General features: G+C 60.5%; 1 protein-coding gene across 1 annotated transcript in view; it reads left to right on the top strand.

The window, feature by feature from the left end:
- Nucleotides 1-23,807, top strand: part of CELSR1 (cadherin EGF LAG seven-pass G-type receptor 1) — an 84,169-nt gene that overhangs the window by 41,722 nt on the left and 18,640 nt on the right. The window contains exons 6-19 of the mRNA XM_040491813.1: nt 298-461; nt 920-1,045; nt 2,479-2,645; nt 7,949-8,134; nt 9,169-9,282; nt 10,165-10,339; nt 11,349-11,490; nt 13,130-13,250; nt 15,122-15,305; nt 15,643-15,744; nt 16,367-16,461; nt 16,952-17,161; nt 18,372-18,555; nt 20,102-20,245. Coding sequence (XP_040347747.1) covers nt 298-461; nt 920-1,045; nt 2,479-2,645; nt 7,949-8,134; nt 9,169-9,282; nt 10,165-10,339; nt 11,349-11,490; nt 13,130-13,250; nt 15,122-15,305; nt 15,643-15,744; nt 16,367-16,461; nt 16,952-17,161; nt 18,372-18,555; nt 20,102-20,245 — 2,114 coding nt within the window. The remainder of the gene's footprint in view (nt 1-297; nt 462-919; nt 1,046-2,478; nt 2,646-7,948; nt 8,135-9,168; nt 9,283-10,164; nt 10,340-11,348; nt 11,491-13,129; nt 13,251-15,121; nt 15,306-15,642; nt 15,745-16,366; nt 16,462-16,951; nt 17,162-18,371; nt 18,556-20,101; nt 20,246-23,807) is intronic.

Below are 23,807 nucleotides of genomic sequence, written 5' to 3' on the forward strand. Positions count from 1 at the left end.
ATTGACTCGTGCCTGCTGGGCTGCGTGTTTGGCTTCGACTGGCCCAGGCAGTGGGTGGGACTCCCGTTTGCCCGGCTCTGATGCAGGTTTGAGGAGTCTGAGGCACAGAGAGACGTGAAAGCCAGTGGTGGCCTCAGAACCGGGACCTGCCGTGTGTGGTCTGACCTGTGGGCTGCCCCCCTCCCCTCCTCCCCATTCAGTTACGGACGTTCAAGTGGATGGGTGTGCCTGGCGGCCACCGGGATGTTACAGCAGCTTCAGGGCCACCGACGCTGCCTCTCACCTTTGCCCCCGCAGGTCCCTGGATCTGACCGGCCCTCTGCTCCTGGGAGGCGTCCCCAACCTGCCCGAAGACTTCCCCGTGCACAACCGGCAGTTTGTGGGCTGCATGCGGAACCTGTCCGTGGACGGGAAGAACGTGGACATGGCCAGCTTCATTGCCAACAACGGCACCAGGGCAGGTGCGAATGACCGCCGGGGCGCACGGCCGGGCGTTGGTGGCCTCCTCCACGTCCTGGGCAGTGACTTCTTCCTAGAGCTGACCACACCTGTGTGCAGCTAGCGGTGGGCCGTTAGGAGGGGGGGCCCGGGCTCACGGATGTGCTGCTCTTGGGGCCTGGGCGTTTGGGGTGCCTGTGACACCGCCGGGCTGGGCAGGGCACTCGGTCCCCCAGTCTTGAGCATGTCACCAGGTGACCCGACGTCCCTGGACACGGGCAGGGCTTCCTGTACCATTCCGGGTCTGACCATCGGACTGCCACCAGAGGGTCCCGGCCTGTCTGCCTCCCCTCGGGGCTGCTGCTCACCGGGCTGCTTTCACACCGCGGGGTTGGCGTCGGGGGCAGTGACCGGTCCCCCCGAGGCACGATCCCTTCACGTCTCCTGCTCTGAGACCGTACCGCGTGCCCTGTGTCCTCAGGTTGTGACGCTCAGAGGAACTTCTGTGATCGGACGTGGTGTCAGAACGGGGGCACGTGCGTGAGCAGGTGGAACACCTATGTGTGCGAGTGCCCGCTGCGGTTCGGCGGAAAGAACTGTGAGCAAGGTAAGGGCCTGGCATCCGTGCCCGCCCGACCTCGGGGCCTCGGACGCATTGCTGTCGGGTGACGGGGCTCACGCAGGCTGGCGCGGCCAGGGCCGCAGCCTCCGATGGCATGTGTGTCCCCAGGCCTGGGTCTGGCGGGGAGAGAGGGTGGGGACGGGGGGGCTGCAGGAAGCTTGGGCTTCAGGGGGGGCCCGGCTGCCGGTGGGACACATGCCCACACCCAGAGTTCCTGTTATGGAGGCCGTGGGCCCGGCCGGCCGTGGCTGTGCCAGAGTGAACAGATGCCAGCATTGGATTTGTAACAGCAGGAAACAGACGGGCCGGGGCCCGTGAGGCTGTGGTCCCCCAGAGGCAGCCGCCAGCTGGCGTGCCCTGTGCTGTTGGCGGGTGTGCCCCACCTGGGGGATGTTCCTCTGTGTGACAGCCGGGGTCTGGAGGACACGGGGCAGCTGGCCGGCACCCCGTTTGTGCAAGGGTAACACACTGGATGGGGTGTTGATCCACCTCCGTGGTCCCCCCCAAACATCTGGAGCCCTCGGCTGGCCAGCGGCCTTCCCACCTCTGTGCCCACGACCAGGAAGAGAGAAACAGTGGCCCGCATGCCTGGGCATCGGAGCCCCCCCCCCCCCCCAGACACAGATGAGGGCTGGTTAGGCCACAGGGTCGACGTGTTTCTCCGGGAACACGTGTGTGGTATTCACCGCAGGCTCACGCCGTCCCGCCGGGAGACCACCCTCCCCACAGCCCCGCCCCCGCCCCGCCCCACCCCACCCCATCGGCTCCCCACACAGCCCCGCCCCCGCCCCGCGGGCTCCCCGCACAGCCCGCCCCTGCCCCGTTGGCACCCCACCCAGTAGGTGTCATGTAGGGCAAGGGAGGTTGGGCTCACCGCGCCCCCCAGCACCCCATCTGCTGAGCCCAAGGATTCTGAGCCACGACATCCAGCCCGAGAGCCCCCCCCCCATCATGCCCTGGCCAGGGCTGGGAACCCCCAAGCCCCAGCCTCACTCCCCGGGAAAGTGGCGCGTGCCCTAGCGGGGCGGGCTTCTGTAAGCCGCTGGCTCCTGTGCTCGGAGACCTAGAGATGGACGCCCGAGACTGGCCTTCGTTTTCGTTTGGTTGGTTCGTTTATTTTTGAGATAGAGTGTGAGCAGGGGAGGGGCAGGGAGAGAGGGAGAGAGGAGAGCGCTGACAGCTGAGAGCCCGACGTGGGGCTCGAACCCACGAACCGTGAGAGCACCACCTGAGCCGAAGGTGGGCGTTCAGCTGACCCAGCCACCCAGGTGCCCCTGAGACTGGCCTTTGTATTGCAGTGAAAAAGCCCAGAAATGTTTCCCTCCCCTCTCCCGGGAGCCCGTCCTGCCCCCCTGCAGCCGGCAACGGTTCTCAGAGGCTCGTCTGATACCTGGGGCCCCGCGTTTCTGTGTCCGCAGTCATGCCTCACCCCCAGCGCTTCAGCGGGGAGAGCGTCGTGTCCTGGAGCGACCTGGACATCACCATCTCCGTGCCCTGGTACCTGGGGCTCATGTTCCGGACCAGGAAGGAGGACGGCGTGCTGATGGCGGCCACCGCAGGCATGGCCTCCAGGCTGCGTCTCCAGGTGAGGGGGGACCACGTCCCACCCCGGGCGAGCTGAGTGGGGCAGCCAGAGCCGCCCAGGCAGCACCCCCCACCCCCAGGAAGCACGGGCTCCCCGTGCACACAGGCAGGGAACCTCACCCCTGCGCCGCCTCCCTCCAGGGAACCTCACCCCTGCGCCGCCTCCCTCCGCCCGCACCGGCCCGGCGGGGTCCCCAGAGTGAGGAAGAAAGGAAACACGAGCCTGCTTTCCCAGCCAGCCGCACAATCCCGCCATTCATGCCAGGGAAGAGCGCAGGGAATCAATCCGGTGTGCAGCCACGATTCCCCCTGGGGGGATTGATTCCAGCACTTTCTTTTCTTCCATTATTCCTGAGACGGGGGGTGGGGCGCACGGGGCCAGCTGGACCCAGCAGCCCAGCTCCTCAGCTGCGAAACTCAGCCAAGGAGTGTTGTAGACAGCGGCTGTGGCCTGCGGGCATTTCGGAACTAGAGGGGACGCAAGCTGCACCTTCAGGTAGAGATGGGGGGCCCGGGGCTGGGGTGCCGCGTGTAGGTCTGCGCCCCGCGCTCTGCTGGGGCTTTCCTCGACATCCCGAACGCTGAGTCTCCTCCCGCGTGTGCTCTCTGCCTTTTTGCAATTTGCTGTGTTGTCTATTTTAAGTGTCAGATAAGCAGAGTTCCTAAGAACCTTTTCTTTTCTTTTTTTTTTAATGTTTATTCATTTCTGAAAGAGGGAGAGAACACAAGCGGGTAAGGACCAGACAGAGAGAGGGGGAGACACAGAATCGGAAGCAGGCTCCAGGCTCTGTGCCGTCAGCACAGAGCCCGACGCGGGGCTGGAACCCACGAACCGCGAGATCATGACCTGAGCCGAGGTCGGACACTTAGCCGACTGAACCACCCAGGTGCCCCTCCTAAAAACCTTTAAGAAATGGTTTAAACACACCGTATTCGTTAATCTCTGTGCCACAAAGAGCTCCCCCTGCATTTTCCCAGCTCCACAGAGATTTCACTTGGAAAAACAAGGAAAGTTATTGCCGTTTGTGGAAGTCGCCCAGCGGCCCTGTCAGGCTGCCTTCGCGCCTCTGGCCCAGTGTCCTGGTGGCCGGAGGGAGGGGCTCTCACCCTCGACGCCAGCCTGCGGTTTTGCGATATTCGAGGGCCCAGGAGACCCTGCCACCCGGGGAGCCTGGGTACGGGCCTGCTCTCTCTCGGCTCCTGGTGCCTTCTGTCTACAGTGACCGGGGGAATAGGAGGTTCTTGAGTAAACCCTCCACCTCCGAGCCCCTGGGCCAGGGGGCCACACCCAGGGATTGTCCCTCTTAGAAAGCCCACTTTCTGACCCCTCTCAGAGCTGATCTGCCTCCTGATGCAGCAGCGGCACGTGGGACCTGTTCCTCGCCACTGCCCTGGGCCCAGGGACTGGTCCTTCTGCCCAGTGAGGAGTGGCCTTAGTTCCCAGAGTAGGCTATGCTGCGGTCAGAAGGTCAGACGTGAGATGGACCCCACGGAGCGTCCACTCCAATCTCTTTTTGCTCAGCAGAGGCCTAGAGACTCTGGGCTCTGGGTCCCGTGGTTCCCTTGTGCCCCGGGCTCTGTAGTGCCCACAGGACCCCCTCCCATCGCCCCTGTGGGCTGTCCACCTGGAAGCACTTGGAAATGGCAGGGGCAGCGGGTGGGGACACAGGCACTGTCCAGCGCCCCCTGGGGGCTCTGTGTCGGAGGTCAGTGTGGGCAGGACCTCGAGGGCTCCCAGTGGACAGGCGGGCCCCAGACTCGCCCACGGATCAGTGAGGACAGGGTGCCAGGGGGCCACGACTAACCCTGTCCGGGCAGGGGGGCTGGGGGCTCAGAGCCCTGACGGAAGCCTCTCTGTCTTCCACCTGCCCGGCTCACCTGCGTCACCGCTCAGCGGCATTTCCAGCGCGGACCCATTCGGGGGTGCTGAAGGGGGTACCTCTGTGCCTCCGATAATTTCAGCTGTCGCTGTTTCTCCTTAGTAACTCGTGACTTCAGAGGTTTCCAGGCAGTCCCAGAAGCTAGGTCCGGACCAGAACTTGGCAAGCACACTTTTGCCTCAGGATGGCATTTTTCTCTGTGGTTATCTCACGGTGGGAACAAATTAAATTGGCTCTTTCGATTCAGGTGATGAATTGGAACTTGTAGGTTGTCCTTTGGCAGCGGGGTCTCCGTAGGAAAAAAGTATGCTTTCAGGAGGAACAACACTGAAAGTCACAGACTCCCGTATTGTTTGAGTAATTACGTTATGGGTAGCTAATCCAAAAATTTAGGTGTTTTTTTTTGGTTTTTTTTTTTTTTTTGGCCAGGGACTGTGGCCAGCCCCTCCCTGTGGAAGGCTGGGTGGCAAGAGTGGTGGCCTCGGGGGGAATCCTCCAGACCTCGGTGGCCACCCAGAAGGGCGCTCCAGGGCCCAAAGGCCGGTCAGCTGGGCGTTACTGGAATGTTCTGGGTTATTGCCATGTGGTGTGTTTGAACACAGGCCTCCTGCAGACCCTGTAAGCTCTGTGGGGCGGCCGCGTAGGTGTTCCTGGCCTCCGCGGCAGGCCAGACAAGCTACGTAGTCCTCCTGCAGCTCAAACAATTTGGGTAATTGCACTCAGGCGCCCTCGCTTCGCCTGCATTGTCAAGGGAGATAACCTGGCCATTGTTGAATGCTGCCCCTCTTAAATCCGGCGACAGACCTGAGGTGGTGAGCAGTGACTGTGCATGGGCCTGGAATTCATTCTGTTGCCTTTGTCTGTAGACATATGTCATTTTTATTGTTGATCCACTGGCCTCAGGGTTTTGTTGCAAGGAAAGAGCATAGCCAGGGAGATTAAGGACGTTGACTTAAACATCTGTGGACAAATGGAGACAAAGCCGAAAAAGGTAAAAAAGTCCTCTTTATTTCACTCTCGATTAAGACCCAAAACCAAAAGGGGCGCCTGGGTGGCCCAGTCGGTTGCGCGTCCCAACTTCGGCTCAGGTCACGACCTCACGGTTCGTGAGTTCGAGCCCCGCATCGGGCTCTGTGCTGACAGCTCAGAGCCTGGAGCCTACTTCGGATTCTGTGTCTCCCTCTCTCTTTGCCCCTCCCTTGCTTGCACTCTCTTTCTTTCTCTCAGAAATAAATAAACATTTAAAAAAAATGAAAGGAAAATAAACATTAAAAATTTTTTTAAAAAGACTAAAAACCAATATACGTCATTGGTTGCATAATCTTGGTAACCACTTAAAAACATTTTCTGTTTTCCATTATGATTTCTTCTTCGATCCTTGGGTATTTAGAAGTATGTTTCTGGATTAGCAAACAGGTGGCGTTTTCTAGTAAATCATTTTGTTGTTGATTTTTGCGTAGTTGCAGGTCAGGGAAGGCATGCTGTGTGATTTCAGACCTTTGAAATGTGTCGAGACCTGCTTCACAGCCCAGCATTTCATCGTTTTTTTTGTGTATGTCCCACCTATGCCTTGAAAGAATGTGTGTTCTATAGCTGTGTTCTGTAGTGTCCTATATACACGAAGTGAGTGAAGTTTGTTAATTGTGGCATTCAGACTTTCTCTGTCATTGTTGATTTTTGTGTCTGCTCAGTTGCTGAGAGAAGGGAGTTTTAAAAGTTTGCAACCCTTCTTGTTCCTTTTAGTTCTGTCGAGTTTTGCTTTATACATTTTGAGGCTATGTTATTAGGTGCATACAAATTTAGAATCGCTTTATTTTCCTGGACAAGTGACTCTGTCATACTATGAAAATTGCCTTATGTCTAGAATTTTTTGTTTGCCTTCACGTCTACTTTGTCTCCCTTTGTCTCACTCTACTTTGTCTCACATTAATAGAGCTACACCAGCTTTCTTTTGGTTGGTGTTTACGTGATGTGTCTTTTTCTAACCTTTACTTTCAACATTTCTGAGTCCTTATATTTTATGTTTGTCTCTTTTAAGCAGTGCATTCGTAGTTGTTTTTTTTAACCTATTCTCTTACTTGAAGCCGTCTTTAAACATGAGTATCTTGGGGCGCCTGGGTGGCTCGGTCGGTTAAGCGTCCGACTTCGGCTCAGGTCACGATCTCGCGGTCCGTGAGTTCGAGCCCCGCGTCGGGCTCTGTGCTGACAGCTCAGAGCCTGGAGCCTGTTTCCGATTCTGTGTCTCCCTCTCTCTCTGCCCCTCCCCTGTTCATGCTCTGTCTCTCTCTGTCTCAAAAATAAATAAACGTTAAAAAAAATTTTTTTTAAATAAAAATAAACATGAGTATCTTAGGTTAGTTGCAGTGGTATTTTCCCATCTCCTTACATGTCTTTCAACATGGTAGCTCCAATCTTGTCTACTGAAGTGTAACATTTACCTACAAAAGTAAGAGTCTAATGGTCACCTGAATCTGTCTCCTTGAAAGTTCTGTGATTCCTCAAGTCTGTCCTCGAGTCTGTGTCTGATGATTCTATTTTATGGATCCACCCGGGGCGGCGGGGGCAGGGGTGGTCTGTTTCCATCCATTCTTTCTTGTGTCTCTTGGTTTTCACACACACTGTCTTATCTCCTTGGGTATGTGGTTATTTTTGATCGAGTGCCGAACATCGTATTGAAAACGCAGATAATCTGATGCCAGGATGGTGGTGTGGCTGTCCCTCGTGTTTGCTTCCGACGGGCACCCCCACATACCTTGGGTGGGTTCCGAATCCCAGGTTCTGTCATCCTAGCCCCAGGAGCCTGGAAAGCTTTGCTCCTCTGTTAGGCTCAGCTGACAACCATCAGCGGAAGGAGACCCTGAGCTCCTTTCTGCAGATTTCCATTTTCTACCTGGTCGTGGCTCTGTAACCCAGCCTTGAGTCACTCAGTACTGCATCTTGTGTTTCTAGGTGTTCTCAGGAAGAGGGTTGGTCCATGAGGGGAAAAGAGATCTTGGCGTTAAAGATGTTTTCTTAAAACAGGAATGTCTTAGGCCAGTTACTTTGCCTATGGGTTTTTTTGGGGGTTTTTTTGGTACGTATATATAAATGTGGTGGCTTGAATCCCATCTCATAAAGTGGAACATCTGCCTCCACAAATAAGAACCCGGTAATCATCTGAGTCTGTGACTGTTCCCAGTAATTAAGCCCCACGTGAGTTATCTTACCTGCCCTCTGTCCACATTTGACACTTCTTGCCACGGAAAAAGGCATAGGATCTTGAAGAGTGTTACGGGCAACAAGAAATTACACTTGGCCTACTTTTTAGGTTTATCTGTGGCCCAGTGCCCTGTTTGCACGGCTCTGTTATGTAAGTGACTGCAGAGTATTTTCTGTTCTGCTATCGTCACATCAGTTGGTAGGTCTGGCTCTCCCTGTCCTACAGATCCTGAACAACCACGTCCAGTTCGAGGTGTCCCACGGCCCCTCGGACGTGGCATCCATGAGGTTGTCCAGGTCACGCGTGACTGACGGGGAGTGGCACCACCTGTTGATAGAACTGAAGAGCGCCAAGGAAGGCAAAGACATCAAGTACCTGGCGGTCATGACCCTGGATTACGGGATGGACCAGGTGAGTTGGCACCTGTGCCCTCTTTGGAACAGGCACCTTCACCGGGCGTACGGAGAACCGAGTGACCCCTCCACGTGCCAGGACGTGCCGGAGCCCTGGAGGGTTTTGGGACACGCGTTCGGGCCCCCCTGAGTTTGAGTCTCACATCCTGCCTTACGCTGCGGTCACCAGTGTCCGTGCCTCCTCCCCCTGCCAGATGGCCAGCTCCTGGACTCAGGAACTGGACCCCATCCGTCTGTTATCCCATCGCGGTGCCGTCGGCACCTGCAGCAGTGGTCTCTTTCAGCAGAGCTGACCAGAGTGACGACTGTGGCTTGGTGCTGTGCCTCTGGGGCACACAGATAAATAACACACGGGTCCTCGCCCTCAGGGTGGGTGGCGCGTGAGGGTGGGTGAGCAGATGAGCCCGGGTGAGCAGAGGGGGCAAGCGATGGGCGAGTGGCATTCAGAGCGTGCTTGGTGAACCGCACTGGGTTTCTACTGGTGGCGGCTGGTAACGAGAGGCCCTTTTTCTGGGACGTCCGCCCACTTCGGGGGCTGCTTGTGAGTTTTCTGCCCTCGAGGTCTAGGCGCATTTCCCACCGGGCTCTGAGGATAAACAGCTGTTCTGTTCCACGTGCAGCCTTGCAGGGCCTGAGGGTCCAGCAGCGACGTTCGCAGGTGCCTGCCGTCCTGCTCGTCCTTTCCATTCGCTGCTGTCTTCTAGTTCACCAGCATTTTCCTGCAGTGGCTCATCAGCGGTGCCCCTTGTGGAGGTGGGAGGGTTGCCCCCGTCCCCCTGGCCGGCCATCTTGGCTGGGCCGGGCGGGGAGGACGTGTATCCTGGGACCCGGTCCCCACTCCTGCCTGTCACACACAGACGGCTGCGTTCTCTCCTGAGAAGGCCGAGCCCGGCTCGCCCCTCTGTTTGGAGGCCCACGTGTCCTCGGGCTGTGGGGAGCTTGCCCAAGCGACCGCGTCGTCAGCCTCTGGGCATGTTCTTCCCAGAAGATGTTTCCGGAATGTGGATGTAGCCCCCCCCCCCCCCGCCACAGGACACGGTGCAGATCGGGAACCAGCTTCCGGGGTTGAAGATGAGAAGCATCGTCGTGGGCGGCGTGTCCGAGGATAAGGTCTCCGTGCACCGCGGTTTCCGGGGCTGCATACAGGTAGGGCAGAGCCGTGGCGCCCGCCCCCCCGTGGGCAGCTCGGGGCCCTTGGTCCGCCTGCTGCTTTTCAGTGAATGAGTCATTCGTCTGATAGCCGACCCAAGCTTAACAGTCCCGCTTCCAGCTTAGACCCGTCCTCCCCGTGGTCCCCTCCGGCCCTCCCCCCGCATCCCCATCACCGCGTCACCTTCCCCTCGGCAGCTTTGCCTTCACGTCCTGTGTGGCACGTGCCCCCCGCTGCCTCCCCCGGGCCCCCCCCCCCCAGGCCCACCTGAACCTGCTCATCCCCCGGAGCAGGTGTCCTAGCAGCAGCCGGAGTGACCTGTCAATCGAGTAGCTCCGCTCGCGTGCCCCTGGCCTCCCGCTGCAGGGAAGTGAACTCCCGACCTGCCTCCCCTTCACGGCCCCCACCCTCCTCGGTGACCGGGCAGTGCCATCTCTGAGCGCCAACCCCCGCCCCCCCCCCCCCCCGCAAAGCGCTGTCCCTCAGCGTGGAACTCGCCGTGTGCGTCCCCACCGCGGTGATGTGCGGGCCGCCCCGCTACCCGGATGCCCCCGGCTCCCACGAGACGCCACCTTCGTCGGCGGCCGCGCTCTCCCGCCGCCCGCATTCGCTTTTCCTTCAGGACACCAGCCACGGAACTGTCAGAACGCGGACTCGCTCTGACTCCGTTTCCGGGCGGCTGGTCTACCCACCTGGTGCTCATGCCTGTCCTGGTTCCACCTCCCTGCCCCCCACGCAGGTCCCAGCTCTGTGCATACGTGAAGGGTTGCTTTTTGACGACCAAGAGAACTTGGGGCCCTCTTACCCCCTGGTTACTTTGGGGGGTTCCCCCCACCCCAAGACACGGGGCTGAATCCGGCTGCCCCTCTTTAACTCAGGGGGTGAGAATGGGCGAGACGTCCACCAACATCGCCACGCTCAACATGAACGACGCCCTCAAGGTCAGGGTGAAGGACGGCTGTGACGTGGAGGACCCCTGCTCCTCCAGCCCCTGTCCCCCGCACAGCCGCTGCCGTGACGCCTGGGACGCCTACTCCTGCATCTGTGATAAAGGTGGGAGCCCCGCCCACACCCCCCCGGCACCCTGCAGCCCCTGAGCAGAGGGCCGTGCTTTGGCCTCGAAAACACACGGAGGAGAGCGGCCTTGGAGCAGCCCCCGACCCGTGCGGGTCTGCGGAGGGCGGAGCCTTGTCACTAAGGAGTGTGCCCTTGTTCTCCTCTTTGTTTATCTCTGAGAGAGAGAGAGGGAGACTGCCAGTAGGGGCAGAGAGAGAGGGAGACACAGAATCCGAAGCAGGCTCGGGCCCCGAGCCGTCAGCACAGAGCCTGACGCGGGACTCGAACCCATAAATCGTGAGCTCGTGACCTGAGCCCAAGTCGGATGGTCAACTGACTGAGCCTCCAGGCACCCCTCTTTTAATTTTTTTTTTTTTTTTTTTGAGAGAGAGAGAGAGTAGGGGAAGGGGCAGAGAGAGAGAGAGGGAGAGAATCTCAAGCAGGGTCTACACTGTCAGCACAGAGCCTGACGCGGGGCTTGAACTCACGAACCGTGAGATAGTGACATGAGCCGAAGTCAGACACTTAACTGACTGAGCCTTCCAAGCGCCCCTGGGCCTTCTCTTCTTAAAGCTCGTTCCCATGTCTGGTCCTCACCTGAGGCACAGGGGACACTCCAGGCTTTATCCTCAGGGCACAGGATGAGGGGGGGGAAAGAATTCGGGAACAACCCACACTGTGGAAGATGATACTCTCCGCCTGAACGTTGAGGTGCTGCCATCCTGCTCCTCTCGTACCCGTCCGCCGTGTGTCCTGGGGAGGCCGGGCCTCCTGCCCTCCTGGGGGGCCCCTTTCTCTGCCTTTCCAAGTCGGACCCACCGAACGTTTGTGCTTCCCGTGACTACCCCGTTTCCCTCGGGGACATAGCCCGGAGAGGTGGGGGAGCCACGATGGATCGCTTGAGACGTCTTCCCCTGCAGGCTGGGGCTCCGGAGGGCGGGCCCGTGATGCCTTGCAGAAAATCCGGCCGGGGCGGGGGTGGGGTAATGCCGGCCTGTCCCCGCAGGGCACTTTGGAAGGAAGTGCGTGGACGTGTGCCACCTGAATCCCTGCGAGCACGTGTCGGCCTGCGTGCACAGCCCCAGCTCCCCGCGGGGTTACGTGTGCGAGTGTGGATCCAGCCACTACGGGCAGTACTGCGAGAACAAGTAAGACGGCCCGCCTGTCGCGTCCAGCGGCTCCGTCTCGTGACGCCTCTCCTCCTGTCACTTAGCACAAAGATACGTAGGATTCCAGATAACACGGACATGGCCGTTTGTTTGTTTTTCAAATTGGGCCAGAAACGAGTAAGAGTTGAACTGGCACCTGGGACGAACCGCGTTTGAGCACGCTCCCACTGCGGGGACATACGGCGTGACTCACGTGTGTAGAGCCCAGCCGCGCACAAAGCAGGCGGGCACTGGGGTGCGGGGGGCCAGCCCTGCAAGCCGGGAACAGAGCGTGGCTTTCTGGAGGCCACGGAAGCCTGGCAGAAGCGTGGCAGGATCGAGCGTGGGTCTCAGAGGGCCCCGGCCGCCGCGTGGAGCGCGATGGGAGCGGCTGCACGTCGGAGGCAGGGAGGCCGGGAGGCCGATCGTGTCCCCGAGGGCTGGCCTTGCAGGGGCAGAGGGCGGCAGAGGCGGGAGGGGGAAGGTGCCCCGCAGCTCTGGGGTCCCCAGACTGTGAGTGCAGATCCGTGAGCACCTGACTGGAGCCCCCGGCTCGGCAGTTCTGACGTGGTTATTTTTGCGCCCCTGCCGTGTACACAGTCGGTACTTAATAATTGCTTGCCAGGTGGGTGAGGGAGTACGACAGGTTCGCTGCCGGCTGGGCGGGTGGGTGGACGGAATGCCATTAGCTGAGACGGTGAACACAGGGCGGAAGGTGAAGGACGTTTGCTTGGTGGGGAGGTGCGTCCCACAGGTAGGGGGTCTGCAGATGATGCTCCGGTGTGTGCTCAGCGTGGGAGCGGAGGTAGGGTGACAGCGACAGGCAGCGGCCAGAGCCCGGGAGGGGTGAGCGTGGCCTCGTGACCTTCGACGCCACACGTCTCCGGGGCCTGCTGGGCTCCCAGGGCACGACCGGGCCTGTGTCGTGATTCTGAACCCACCACCGGCCCCAGCCCATGGCTGCACGGAGCCGACCACGGTCCGGGTCACATCCGTGGAGAGGCAGCTCTGAGCGTCTCCGGGGACGTGGCCAGTGTTTGACTCAGGGCACCCGGGAAGGCGTGGATGCCCCGGAATCCCTTACTCAGGATCTGCCCGCCGAGGACCTTTTGCCGATAGGCGCCCCCCTCCCCCCCCCCCGCCCCCGGGTTCTGCGGAAAGGTTGCCAGGGCAGTCAGGCTCGGTGTGCTCTGTTGGGGCTGGGGTTGAGAAAGTCTGGCCCGGCAGTGGGGTCACTTGTCACTGAGCGCCCCCGTGAGCCAGGCGTCCTGGGGTGGACACCGATGGGTGCCGTCCCCACGGCTTGGAACGTGGCGAGGTCACGCTGATGGGACGTAAGCCCAGTTTGGGGTGCTCGCCTGTTCTTCCGGGTAGAAGAAAAAATAGCGAGCAAACAAATCATTTTAGAAATAAGTTTTGCAGGTAGAAGCCCTCCGGACATGGGGCCCCTGGAGGCTGGGATCCTGAGGGGTCACGGGAGAGTGAGGCTGGGGACGAGCAGGGGGGATACGGAGGCCACCGCAGGGGGAGGGAGGGGCCCAGAAGCAGGGTAGCTCAGCCTCCCGGCCTGCGACAGTCTTCGTCTGGCTCCAGGAAGGGTTATGCACACCTTCCCTCTGCTGGCCTGTTTTCCCAACAGGATCGACCTTCCGTGCCCCAAAGGCTGGTGGGGGAACCCCGTGTGTGGACCTTGCCACTGTGCTGTCGGCAAGGGCTTCGATCCCGACTGCAACAAGACCAACGGACAGTGTCAGTGCAAGGTGAGGCCCGGCCCGCGGGCGGATGGAAGCCACGTCCCCACCGCCACCTTGGGGAGCCAGCCCCGCGGGATGGGCGAGTGCAGGGACGCGTCTGTTTGGACATAGATACACACACCCATGCGTGCACACACACACACACACACACACCTCGATGTGGACATATATGCACGTGCACACACACATATGTACCTGTGCATGTGCACACACATCCACCTAGACATATACACACGTGTGCTCAAGCCCTAAGCCCCGGGAAATCGTGACTCACCGATGTCCCCGGTACACCTGGGCTGGTCTTTATCCCTGCGCTGGTTTGGCCCGTGGGAACCCGAGTCCTTGGCCCCACGCCCCGCTGGTAACCGGAAACAGTCTCTGAGAGCCTGGCTCACCCTCGCACCACTGCCATTCTCCTACTTCCCTGGTCTTTTATCAAATTTCCTCTCCGCGATGGCTGTAAGTTTTAATCTATGAAAAGCTTTGGGGCGCCTGGGGGGCTCAGTCAGTTAAGCGTCTGACTTCAGCCAGGTCACGATCTCGCGGTCCGTGGGTTCGAGCCCCGCATTGGGCTCTGTGCTGATGGCTCAGAGCCTGGAGCCTGCTTCCGATTCTGTGTCTCCCTCTCTCTCTGCCCCTCCTCCGTTCATGCTCTGTCTCTCTCTGTCCCAAAAATAAATAAATGTCTAAAAATATTTTTTGAACTATGAAAAGCTTTGCCTGCACCCCACCTGGGGTGTCTGTCATTCTCCTGCACGGTGCAGTCACCTCGTGGTGCCACTCTGCCACAGTGCTCTCGGGACAGCCCGTGGGAGACCCCCCGCCCCCCCCCCCACCCCCACCCCGGGTGTCCTGGAAAATGCCACGCACCTTCAGAATCGTGTCTACACTGCTATGTCGAGCCGCTGGTCACTTGAAACCCAGAGGAGAGATCTGCCCCCCTTGATGAAGGTCGCAACTGCCAGGGCGTAGGGTTGTGCCCACCCAGGGAGGGAAATGGCCGTCATGGGTACTCTTGGCCGTTTAACATCAGTAACGTCCCCCGTGCACCATGGTGCTTCCAAAAACCGAACGCTGTCTCCTGAAACGCTTACATCTGCTCCAGGCGGAGCAGGTCAGGACCGGGCCAACCTCATGGAGCCAGACTGGGTGGGTCATCTGTGGGAGGAAGGTGGGGAGGGTATTTGGGAAAAATGTACCTGGGATTTGTTCTCATCAGAAATTACAGAAAATGCACAACAGTATCTAAAAGGTGACGGTGACACCCATCTCCCCTCCGGGGGCGACTGCTAACATTCTAGGGCCTTCTCCAAGGCACTAAAACACACACAGTGGGGACAGTTCCACGCTCCTTCCTGACACAGGAGCCTGGACACTGGCCGTGGCTCTGCCCAAGTCACAGCCCCATTCCAGTCTTCAGCGGGGACGCTCGAGTGACCTGGCAAGGGCAGCGTGGCCAGTCAAAGCCTGGATGGGCACAAACCCAGGACCTTGCAGTCTGAAGCCCATGCTCTTGGCCGTCACCCTGACCTGCCCAGTGGTGGACACTAGGTGGCTTCTGGTTTCCCTCGGTTAAAAAAGACGTTGCAAGGGCCATCCTTGTCCTTCAATCTCCATTGGAATCCAGTATTTTCTAGGACAGATAGGCAGGCTTCCCACAAGTCTTTGCTAAGAAGTTAGAAGGGTGCTTTCCTGGAGACTGCACCTGCCCGTCCGCCATGGCGGGCGCCCAGGAAGCCCCCGGCGGGGGGATGTGGGTGGAGGGCAGCAGAGAGAGGCCCAGGAACCGCGCTGTAACGTTGACGTGCTCCGGAAGAATCGAGGTGTAGAGCCCCGCCCGTGTGCGGAGTCCCACGCACGGCTTCTGGCTTTCGCAGGAGAATTACTACAGGCCCCCGGACCAGGATGCCTGCCTGCCGTGCGACTGCTTCCCGCACGGCTCCCACAGCCGCGCCTGCGACATGGACACTGGGCAGTGCGTCTGCAAGTCGGGCGTCATCGGCCGTCAGTGCAACCGCTGTGACAACCCTTTTGCCGAGGTCACCATGCTCGGCTGTGAAGGTCCGAGCTGCCCCTTGGACCCCTCGGGCCACGTCGCAGGGACAGGCTGCTGGGCGTGTGTGTGCGTGCGTCCACGTGTGCACAGAAGACTCCCGGGGCTTGGGGAGGGTCGGCAGCCTCCCGGCCTGCCTGTGTCCGCAGGAGCTTCAGGTGACCTGGCCCTCGCGGAGGGCATGGGTCAGAGCCAGGGCCCCGCCCTCCCACGTTCTCACGCCGATGAGGGAAAGTGCAGGGGTCCGGTTCTCGACACGGGTGCAGCATGTGGGGCGCTGTGCACCCTCGCGGCCACGGCCATGGCCACGCCCGGCTGAGTGGCCTTCTTTCCCCCGTCCTCCAGTGATCTACAATGGGTGTCCCAGAGCATTCGAGGCCGGCATCTGGTGGCCGCAGACCAAGTTCGGGCAGCCGGCCGCGGTGCAGTGCCCCAAGGGATCCACGGGTAAGTGCCTTGGCCTGTGGCATCCATTCCAGGCAGGAAATTGGTCGAGGCACGTGGCTTACGGGAGACTTGGCCGAAGCATGGGGACTCACGGGACGTTCCGCGTTGACGAAATTTTGTTCCCTGAACCGTCAGTGGCGAAAGCTGGAAGGGCCGTAACGCAGACACGAAGGGCACAGTGGCCGGGATCGGGCAGGCTGTGTCGCTGTTCCCAGCGCTGGGTTCTCTGTCATATGGGGGTGGGAGCCGCGTCCGCGCCCCGAGGGGGGGGTCGGGAGGTCCAGTGAGACCACGCATCAGAGTCGGATTCGCAGCAGGCGTGCAGACAGACGGACGGACGCTCGTCATTTGGCAAACGACGGAGCCGATTTCTCTTGTCGTGGACTTGCTCACATGTTTGCTCCTAATCGCTGGGCGGCCCACGTGGCCCCTGGCATGAGGGGAGAGAGGTTGGGAGGGCCTCTGGCCGTGGCACCTGCCTGGCCCCGGCCCCACCCAGGGCTGTGCTTCACTCCTGGAGCTCACGTCCCCGCTGAACAGACGGGATTTGCGTGCATTCAGGTAAACGAGCGTAATTAACAATTGGAATTTCAGGGTTTCCTCTCTGTTCCCCGTTCCCCAGGGAATGCAGTCCGGCACTGCAGTGGGGAGAAGGGCTGGCTGCCCCCGGACCTCTTCAACTGCACCACTGTCTCCTTTGTGGAGCTCAAAGCCATGGTAGGCCGGGCCTCGGGGGGTGGGGGGCGGGGGGGCACGCAGTGGGGTCAGGAGAGGGGGCAGGTGCGAGGCCTCCGCATCGCCCCAGCCAGGGGCTGGGCATGGCTTGGGCGCATCAGCGCCCACGTCTGTTCTGGGCACCCACAGCCGGGCGTGGCTGCTCCTCCCGTCGAGGCCAACCCCGCGCCTAGATCTGGAAACGCGGAGTCCCCACATTCCGGTCCCCTGCCCCCGATCTCGCCTGTTTGTCCCCGCGTCTCGCTCTTTGTTCTTCCCTTGGTGGTCTCTTTCCAGCGCCTTTTGGCCTGACAGCCCCTCCTTTCTGGTTCCATAGTTAACGACCAAAGTTCGTTTTGGGGTTTTGGACTTTTAAAGTCCTCGTCTGACGAGGAAGCTTTTACCGGAAGGGAACAGATTTCTGAGTGACAGGAAGGAGCAAAGCAGCCATGGCAGCTGTGCAGACGTCTCGGGTGCCCCCCCCCCTTTCCAGAATGAGAAGCTGAGTCGTAACGAGACGCAGATGGACGGCGAGCGGTCCCTGTGGCTGGCCAGGGCGCTCCGGAACGCCACACAGCACGCGGGCGCGCTTTTCGGCAACGACGTGCGGACGGCCTACCAGCTGCTGGGCCGCGTGCTGCTGCACGAGAGCGGCCAGCAGGGCTTCGAGCTGGCGGCCACGCGGGACGCCCACTTCCACGAGGTGAGGCCGTGGAGCAGGGAGCCCTCGGGGAGGCCCCGCAGGCCGTGGACGCGCCTGGGCCCAGGCGTCCTGCGGGGTTGGCGGGTGGCCCGGGTCTGCCCTCAGCCGTTCAGGGTCGCCGCACCCGGCATCCCCAGGGCAAAACTTCACTTTCCGCGCCTGAGCCGGCACAGGGACCCGTGAGACCGATGGCAGGTGTTAGGGGCATTTTGGTGAGGGCACGGGCGGGTCACGGTCTCGGTCGTGGGGACAGTCACGGCTGCCGACCACTAACCACTCAGTACCCGCGTTCCGTGTGGTTTAGTGACTCGGCCCCTCACGCCGACATCCCGTAATGTAGCATAGTTACTGCCGCGTTTTACAAGTAAGGAAACTGAGGCAGAGAGCACCAAGGGCACGTAGCCTGTAAGGGGGCTCCAGAGTCTGTGCTTCCACCTCGAGGGCCTGCTTTCCAAGGACACGATGTCTCCTACGAAGCACGTCCTGTTTTCTGTTTGAGTAACTGGCCCCTAAGTAACGTTTGCTTAGAGCGGTGGGTGAGGAGACGCTCATTCGTCCCGACGTTTGTAAAGTGCCGGGCGGTGAGCAGTGTCACCCGTGCTTCCTCCGGACTCCTCTCCAGACCTCCCCATCCTACAGAGCCCCCGGGGATCCTCTCATCCTCACGGAGCCCCCAGGGAACCTCTCCATCCGTAGCAAGGCAGGGCCCCCTTGATTGCATTTCAGTCTGAGCCCCAGTTTGGGCCGATGGAATTCGTTCTTATTTCTGAGTCTTTGCAAAAAGAAGTTCCCCTCCTGGTTTTCACCCCAGAGCCCCTGTGGACAGCCCGGGTCACCTAAACCCTGAGACATCGGGGTGGGGGGTCAGGAGTGTCACCACAGGGTAACCCGCTCTGTGTCCTTGGGCCACATCGCTACATGGTCAGCAGAGGGGGCAGCAGGGGGGTGGAGTTCTGATGCAACCCAGGGCCCTCCACGTGCCTTGTCCCCTTGGCGTTGTGGGAGGGACGTGGGACGCCCTCAGCAGGCTTCTCCGTGACACGTGGCTCCTGCCTCTGACACGGAAAACAGGGAGGATGTCTCCCCATCCCTGAGCCTGGGCCGGCCTGGTCTGGGCGAGCTAGAGGCCTTCCTGAGCCGGCGTGCTCCCGGCCACGCCAGTTCGGCCCCGCTCACCGCCTGAGCGCCCTCTGTGTGTCTGTCTGAGCAGGACGTGGTCCGCACGGGCAGTGCCCTCCTGGCCCCGGACACCCAGGCCGCGTGGGAGCAGATCCAGCGGGGCGAGGCGGGCGCCGTGCAGCTGCTGAAGCGCTTCGAGGCCTACTTCGGGAACGTGGCACGAAACGTGCGCAGGACCTACCTGAGGCCCTTCGTCGTCGTCACCGCCAACATGAGTAAGGGCGCCGGCCGCCCGGGTGCGCGCTGTGCTCTGGGCGTGGCCCCTGCTGGGCCGTCTTTAGGGAAGGGTCAACCAGCTGTGTTTCCTCGTCCGCAGAGAGACAGGACCCCCCTCGTCCTGGTGTGTGAACCGGGGAGACGCACACGTCACCCTCGCGCCCAGAGAATGGGGGGCAGCTGAGGTGAAACGCTGCAGGCTGGACCATGGGGGTCCTTCCAGAACTTGGCTCTGAGGCTGTCTAGGGAAGCGGGTGTGGGGTCTGCCTGCAGGCCCAGCCCTCCGGGCTCACCCCGGGGGGCGCGGACCCAGGGAAGGACGGGGGGGGGGGGGGGGCAGTCTGGCCAGGCACCTGGTGATGGGGGAGCATCTGTCTGCCCTTCCCGAGTCGGGGGCTGAAGGTCAACAGAGCAAATACCTCACGAACTGAGTCACCCTAGCGCCCAGGACGGGCCATTCTGAGGTCCGAGGGTTTAAACGCTTCCTTCATGGGGAGCAAGGCCCCCTGCACACCCACCTAGACAGAGCTGGCAAGCCCCTGGGCGGGGGCCGTCTCCCTACAGGTGGGGGGCCCTCGTCTCCTCTTGCAAATGTTTATTAACACCCAGGTGGGGGGCACCGGGGCAGCCCTGGGGATTGCTTCACGTATATCTGTCACCGGAAGGGCCTGACTGAGCCTTAACCCCGAAGTGGTGTCCCTGCCGTGAACCCTGGGGCTGACTGGGGAGGGGCCCTCGCACCCTCACCAGATGTTCGTGGGGTCTGACCCTTCCCGAGCCCCCGACTCGGCCTGCCCTGTGCCGGGGTGGAGGCGGGCTCAGGACCCCGGCACCACTAGGGGCATGGAAGAAGGGTGAATGTGCTGGGCGTTCTTGTGTCTGTATGAAGGGGCAGGAGTGGACTCGGGGCGGGAGCCCAGCCCTTGCTTGTGTGGGTGGCGGGCGATCCCCCCTTCATACCAGGGGGTGTTGAACCAGACAGACGGCTCAGTGGGCTGACTTTGGGGGTCGCCCCGGGGCACCCGGGGTAGCTGTGGCCTGTTGGTCGCCAGGCCCCTCACTGCAGAGGAGACCAGCACCAACAGAGAGGCGCCCCAACAGCCTCAGTCTTGACAGTGTCCGAGAGCAAACAGGAGCCCGTAGCCCTGGGGTCCTGTCTCTGCCAGACGGGGAGACAGTTCCGGTTTCTCTTGCCTCCGCGGCAATCTGTCCGTGTAACCTGCAAGGCACAGTAGCTGCAGGGGTGACACGTCATGGCGGGGGAGGCAGGAGGTGACTCTGCTCAGGTCCCCCCACTTCTGCACCACGCTGCACCCGAGACCCCAGCCAGACGGTCCCCAGCGCCCCGTGATTTCTGACTTCACGTGCAGCCCTCGCGCTCTGTAACTCTTGGCGGGTTTAAAGAACGCGGAAAACTACCAGTAGATTCTGTCTGAAAGATCAGCGGTCGGGGCCGCGGCTCCGCGGTTTGGAAAGGGTGACGGTCGAGGGAGCTGTCGGTGGCGGGAGTGGGGGATGGATGACAAGGGTGGCCTGTCCCCACAGTTCTTGCCGTGGACGTCTTCGACACGTTCAACTTCACGGGAGCCAGGGTGCCGCGGTTCGAGGACGTTCGTGACGAGTTCCCGAAGGAGTTAGAGTCCTCTGTGTTCTTCTCGGCCGACTTCTTCAGACCCCCCGACAGGAAAGGTAGAGCCCCGCAGACACCGTGGCTGCCCTTGGGGGGTCCCCCTTGCAGGAGTGGGGGGGGGCTCCTCCCAAGGTCCTGCGACAGCGAGCAAGACGGTTCTCGGTAGCAAAGCGTGTTGTGTGGGTTTGCGGCACAGGCCTACCCTGAGTCGGGGAGCCGGGCGCGGGGCGGTGGCTGGGGTCAGACCCCAGTGGCCGCGGTGGGTCATTTCTTTTTTTTTTAAATTCTTTTTAATGTTTATTTAGTTTTGAGAGAGAGCACAAGCAGGGAAGGGGCAGAGAGCGAGGGAGACACAGAATCCAAAGCAGGCTCCAGGCTCCGAGCTGTCGGCACAGAGCCCGACGCGGGGCTCGAACTCACGAACAGTGAGATCATGACCTGAGCCGAGGTCGGATGCTCAACCGACTGAGCCACCCAGGAGCCCCCGTGGTGGGTCATTTCTTACAGATACTTGGCTCATTCGTGGCAGGATACACGAGAGAGTGCTTAGGTTGTGTGTGAGCTGTTCTACCCCGACGTACAGGGAAAAGCTGTCGGTAAAATCTTAGAATCCACCCGCCCCCCAAAAAGCAAGCCAATTCTTCAGTCCTGGCTTAGGGTTATTTACCAAAAGGCTTAAACATTTGGAACTTCCTTGAAGTATTTTTCACCGATGCACTCCAGATACGTCTCAAAATACAGGGGACTCGTGACATTCTGTAACGGCGAATTTAAAATCTGGAATGTTTTTGGTAAATTAGTTTTGTCAGTTCTGTGGTATTATTTATTATTCAAGTGCCAAATTTTTTCTTATTATTGACTTTTTTTAAACGTGTATTTTTGAGAGACAGAAACAGAGCATGAGCGAGGGAGGGGCAGAGAGTGAGGGAGACACAGAATCGGAAGCGGGCTGCAGGCTCCTAGCTGTCAGCACAGAGCCCGACGCGGGGCTCAAACCCATAAACCGTGAGATCATGCCCTGAGCCGAAGTCGGATGCTTAACTGCCTGAGCCACCCAGGTCCTCTGATGTAGGGTCCACCTTGACACTGACCCCACCTTTCAAATAATTTGGGACCCATTTGGGTTTCCAGCTCTCAGCAGTTTGTCCACAGCTGTCCTCGGAAGGGACGTGTACATATACCTGTGAACGTGGTGTCTTACCTTGCCCTAAAAAAGCAGGCTCTTTCTCTGACATCGTCAGTGTTTCTGCTTCTGGACTGACCCCTGGGTCATCCTCTCTCTGGGAGCCTGTGGCATCAGGAGTGGACACGCGGAGCCTAATTGGCTTTAGAAGGTCCCGTGAGAGAAGCTTCTGGCGCCTGCTGCCCTCCTGGCCTTGGGACAGCCGCCAGCTGATGCGCAGGTCCCCTTGGCCCCGCACGTGGTGTCTTATTCAACTCGTAGGTTAGCCACACCACCAGCCCGCAGTAAACTCTGCCAATTCTTCTGCTGATGACAAGACTCAGCCCCTGGCTCCTGTGACCTCCCTTGCCCTCCGGTTTCTGCAAACACCTGGCTCACCACGTGGCAGAGAAAAGTATCCTAAGCTCCTGTAGCCAAAAATGAGGGCGGGTCTCCCGGGGGGAGAGCTTACAGGAGGTGGAGGGGGTGCAGCCCAGCCCCCCAGCCCCTTGGTGTCCCACTGTCTGCTTCTGTCCCTCCTGGAAGACCGTCTTCCTCGCCTACAGGACGATGACTTAGATGGAGCCCTAGGGTTTGGCTCCGAGGCCTGGCCTCTGCCCACCTTTCACCCGCCGCCTCGGCCTTGCCAGCCTGACTAAGACACTGACCTTCCCACCTTGGCCCCAATCTTTCTTTGCCTTGACTGCCCCCTAGGCGGGCTTTTGGCCCAGCTCTGGACTCTGGGCCCCTTTTGTCCCCATGCCATGACCCACCCTTGGCCCAGATGCCTTGCCCAAGGGGAGCCTCTGGGACCCACCTGCTAGCCGGCTGGTTAGTTAGAGATGCAGAGAGCCAGTCAAGTCGTAGGAGAATCTGAGGCTTTGGAGCCAGCCAGTCACGGAGGCCCAGAGCAGACACTGGGAAGGGGCGGGACGCTCCCAGGAGGCCACCGTGACCCGGGACGCTGTCCAGTGCACCCGGCGGCCTCTAGTGTGATGCAGTGCTCCCCAGAGGCAGCAGCCCTGCTGGAGGAGGAGGACAGAGCCCTGGCGAGCCTCTGCTGGCAGCCGGACCGTCTCCTGCTTCCGGAAGCAACTAGAAGAGAGGCGGCAGGCAGGACCAGGGGGAACTGAGTCAGCATGTTTATTTGGTGCCCACTCCATGGGGTCGTCCAGGAGTGAAGTCCTCGTGAATGTTCTTGCTGTGTGAAGATAGTCACATCCGTCCAGGTCAAGTCTGAGCCCTGGGAGGGCATCCGGCTCTCGGGTGGAGGCCCCAGGCAGGGTCACCCAGCCTGGGGGAGCGCCTGGCCCTCTCGCTCAGAGAACCCCGCAGCCGGCACTGCCCTCCCCCCCACCCAGAGGAGGAGCTGGGGGCGGCTCAGGTGGGTGACCAGTGTGCCACAGCAGGCAGAGTGGGTGGTAAGGCCCTGCAGCTGGCCCGGTGAGGAGGCCCGGCCTCGGCCTCCTGCGCTGACCTTCCGGAAAGCCACTCAGTGCACACCTCGGAAAACAGTGACCTTCGAGACACTGGGAGCCTCCTGCCCTGCCCGACCCCAAAGCCAATGTCACTGAGCAGCCTGAATGGGACTAAACAGTGCTGCGAAGCAGTCAGTGACCCTGGGCGGGGTCAGGAGGTTGAAGGTGCCCTCTCAGAGGGCCAGACATCGGTCGGTCAGATGGCAGTCTGCCGGGATGAGTTACCTGTTCTGGGCTGGGGCCTTTCCGTGTGCAGTGTCCCCCTCCAGGGGTGGCAGGGATGAGACCCGCCCCCACCGCACCTCGTGGCCCCTCCACAGGCTTGTCTCCCGGGGCTCTGCCCCTCCCAGAACCCCTGCCCTCAGGGCTTGGCCCTCCTGTCTCCCTGGAGCCCGTGCTCAAGACACGCTCAGTGCTGGGCGGTCTGGATGTCTGCAGGGGTGACGTGTGCACCAGATGCTGCCAGGAGCATTTTGTCAGTCGTTGAGAATGTGGGCGAGTGTGGCCAGGTTCACAGGGCATCGGAGGGGAGTGTCCCTCTGCCGGTGGGACAGGCAGGGCCGATAGCCCCTCCTGTGACCCCGTGTGGACACTGGGACTGGGGAAGGTTTGGACCAGGGTCTCTGGCACCCGTGGTTCCATGCCGCAGGTGGTGGCAAGAAATTGTAAGCGTCTACGCCCCCATAATACGTGTGTTGACTTATTGACGTGGTCTGTACCTGACGTCTTGCATCCCTGGAGCACGTATGACCTAAAACATGCCCGTGAGTCACATGGGATAAAAGTGTGGGACGCAGACCCACACGAACGGCACCCTGTCCCTCCCGCATGCTTGTGGGGCAGCCCTGGCAGAGACCCCTGCCCCCGGGGGAAGGGATCAGCCGTCAGCATGTGATACTTTGAAATATACGTAAAACGTACTGCCCTAAGCACCCTTGGGTGCAGAGTTCAAGCTGCGTTCTGTCCGTCCGCACTCGTGCA

The sequence above is a fragment of the Herpailurus yagouaroundi genome, unplaced genomic scaffold (genome assembly GCF_014898765.1).
Source record: "Herpailurus yagouaroundi ecotype Mexico unplaced genomic scaffold, PumYag 182, whole genome shotgun sequence".
In the NCBI taxonomy this organism is placed as follows: Eukaryota; Metazoa; Chordata; class Mammalia; order Carnivora; family Felidae; genus Herpailurus; species Herpailurus yagouaroundi.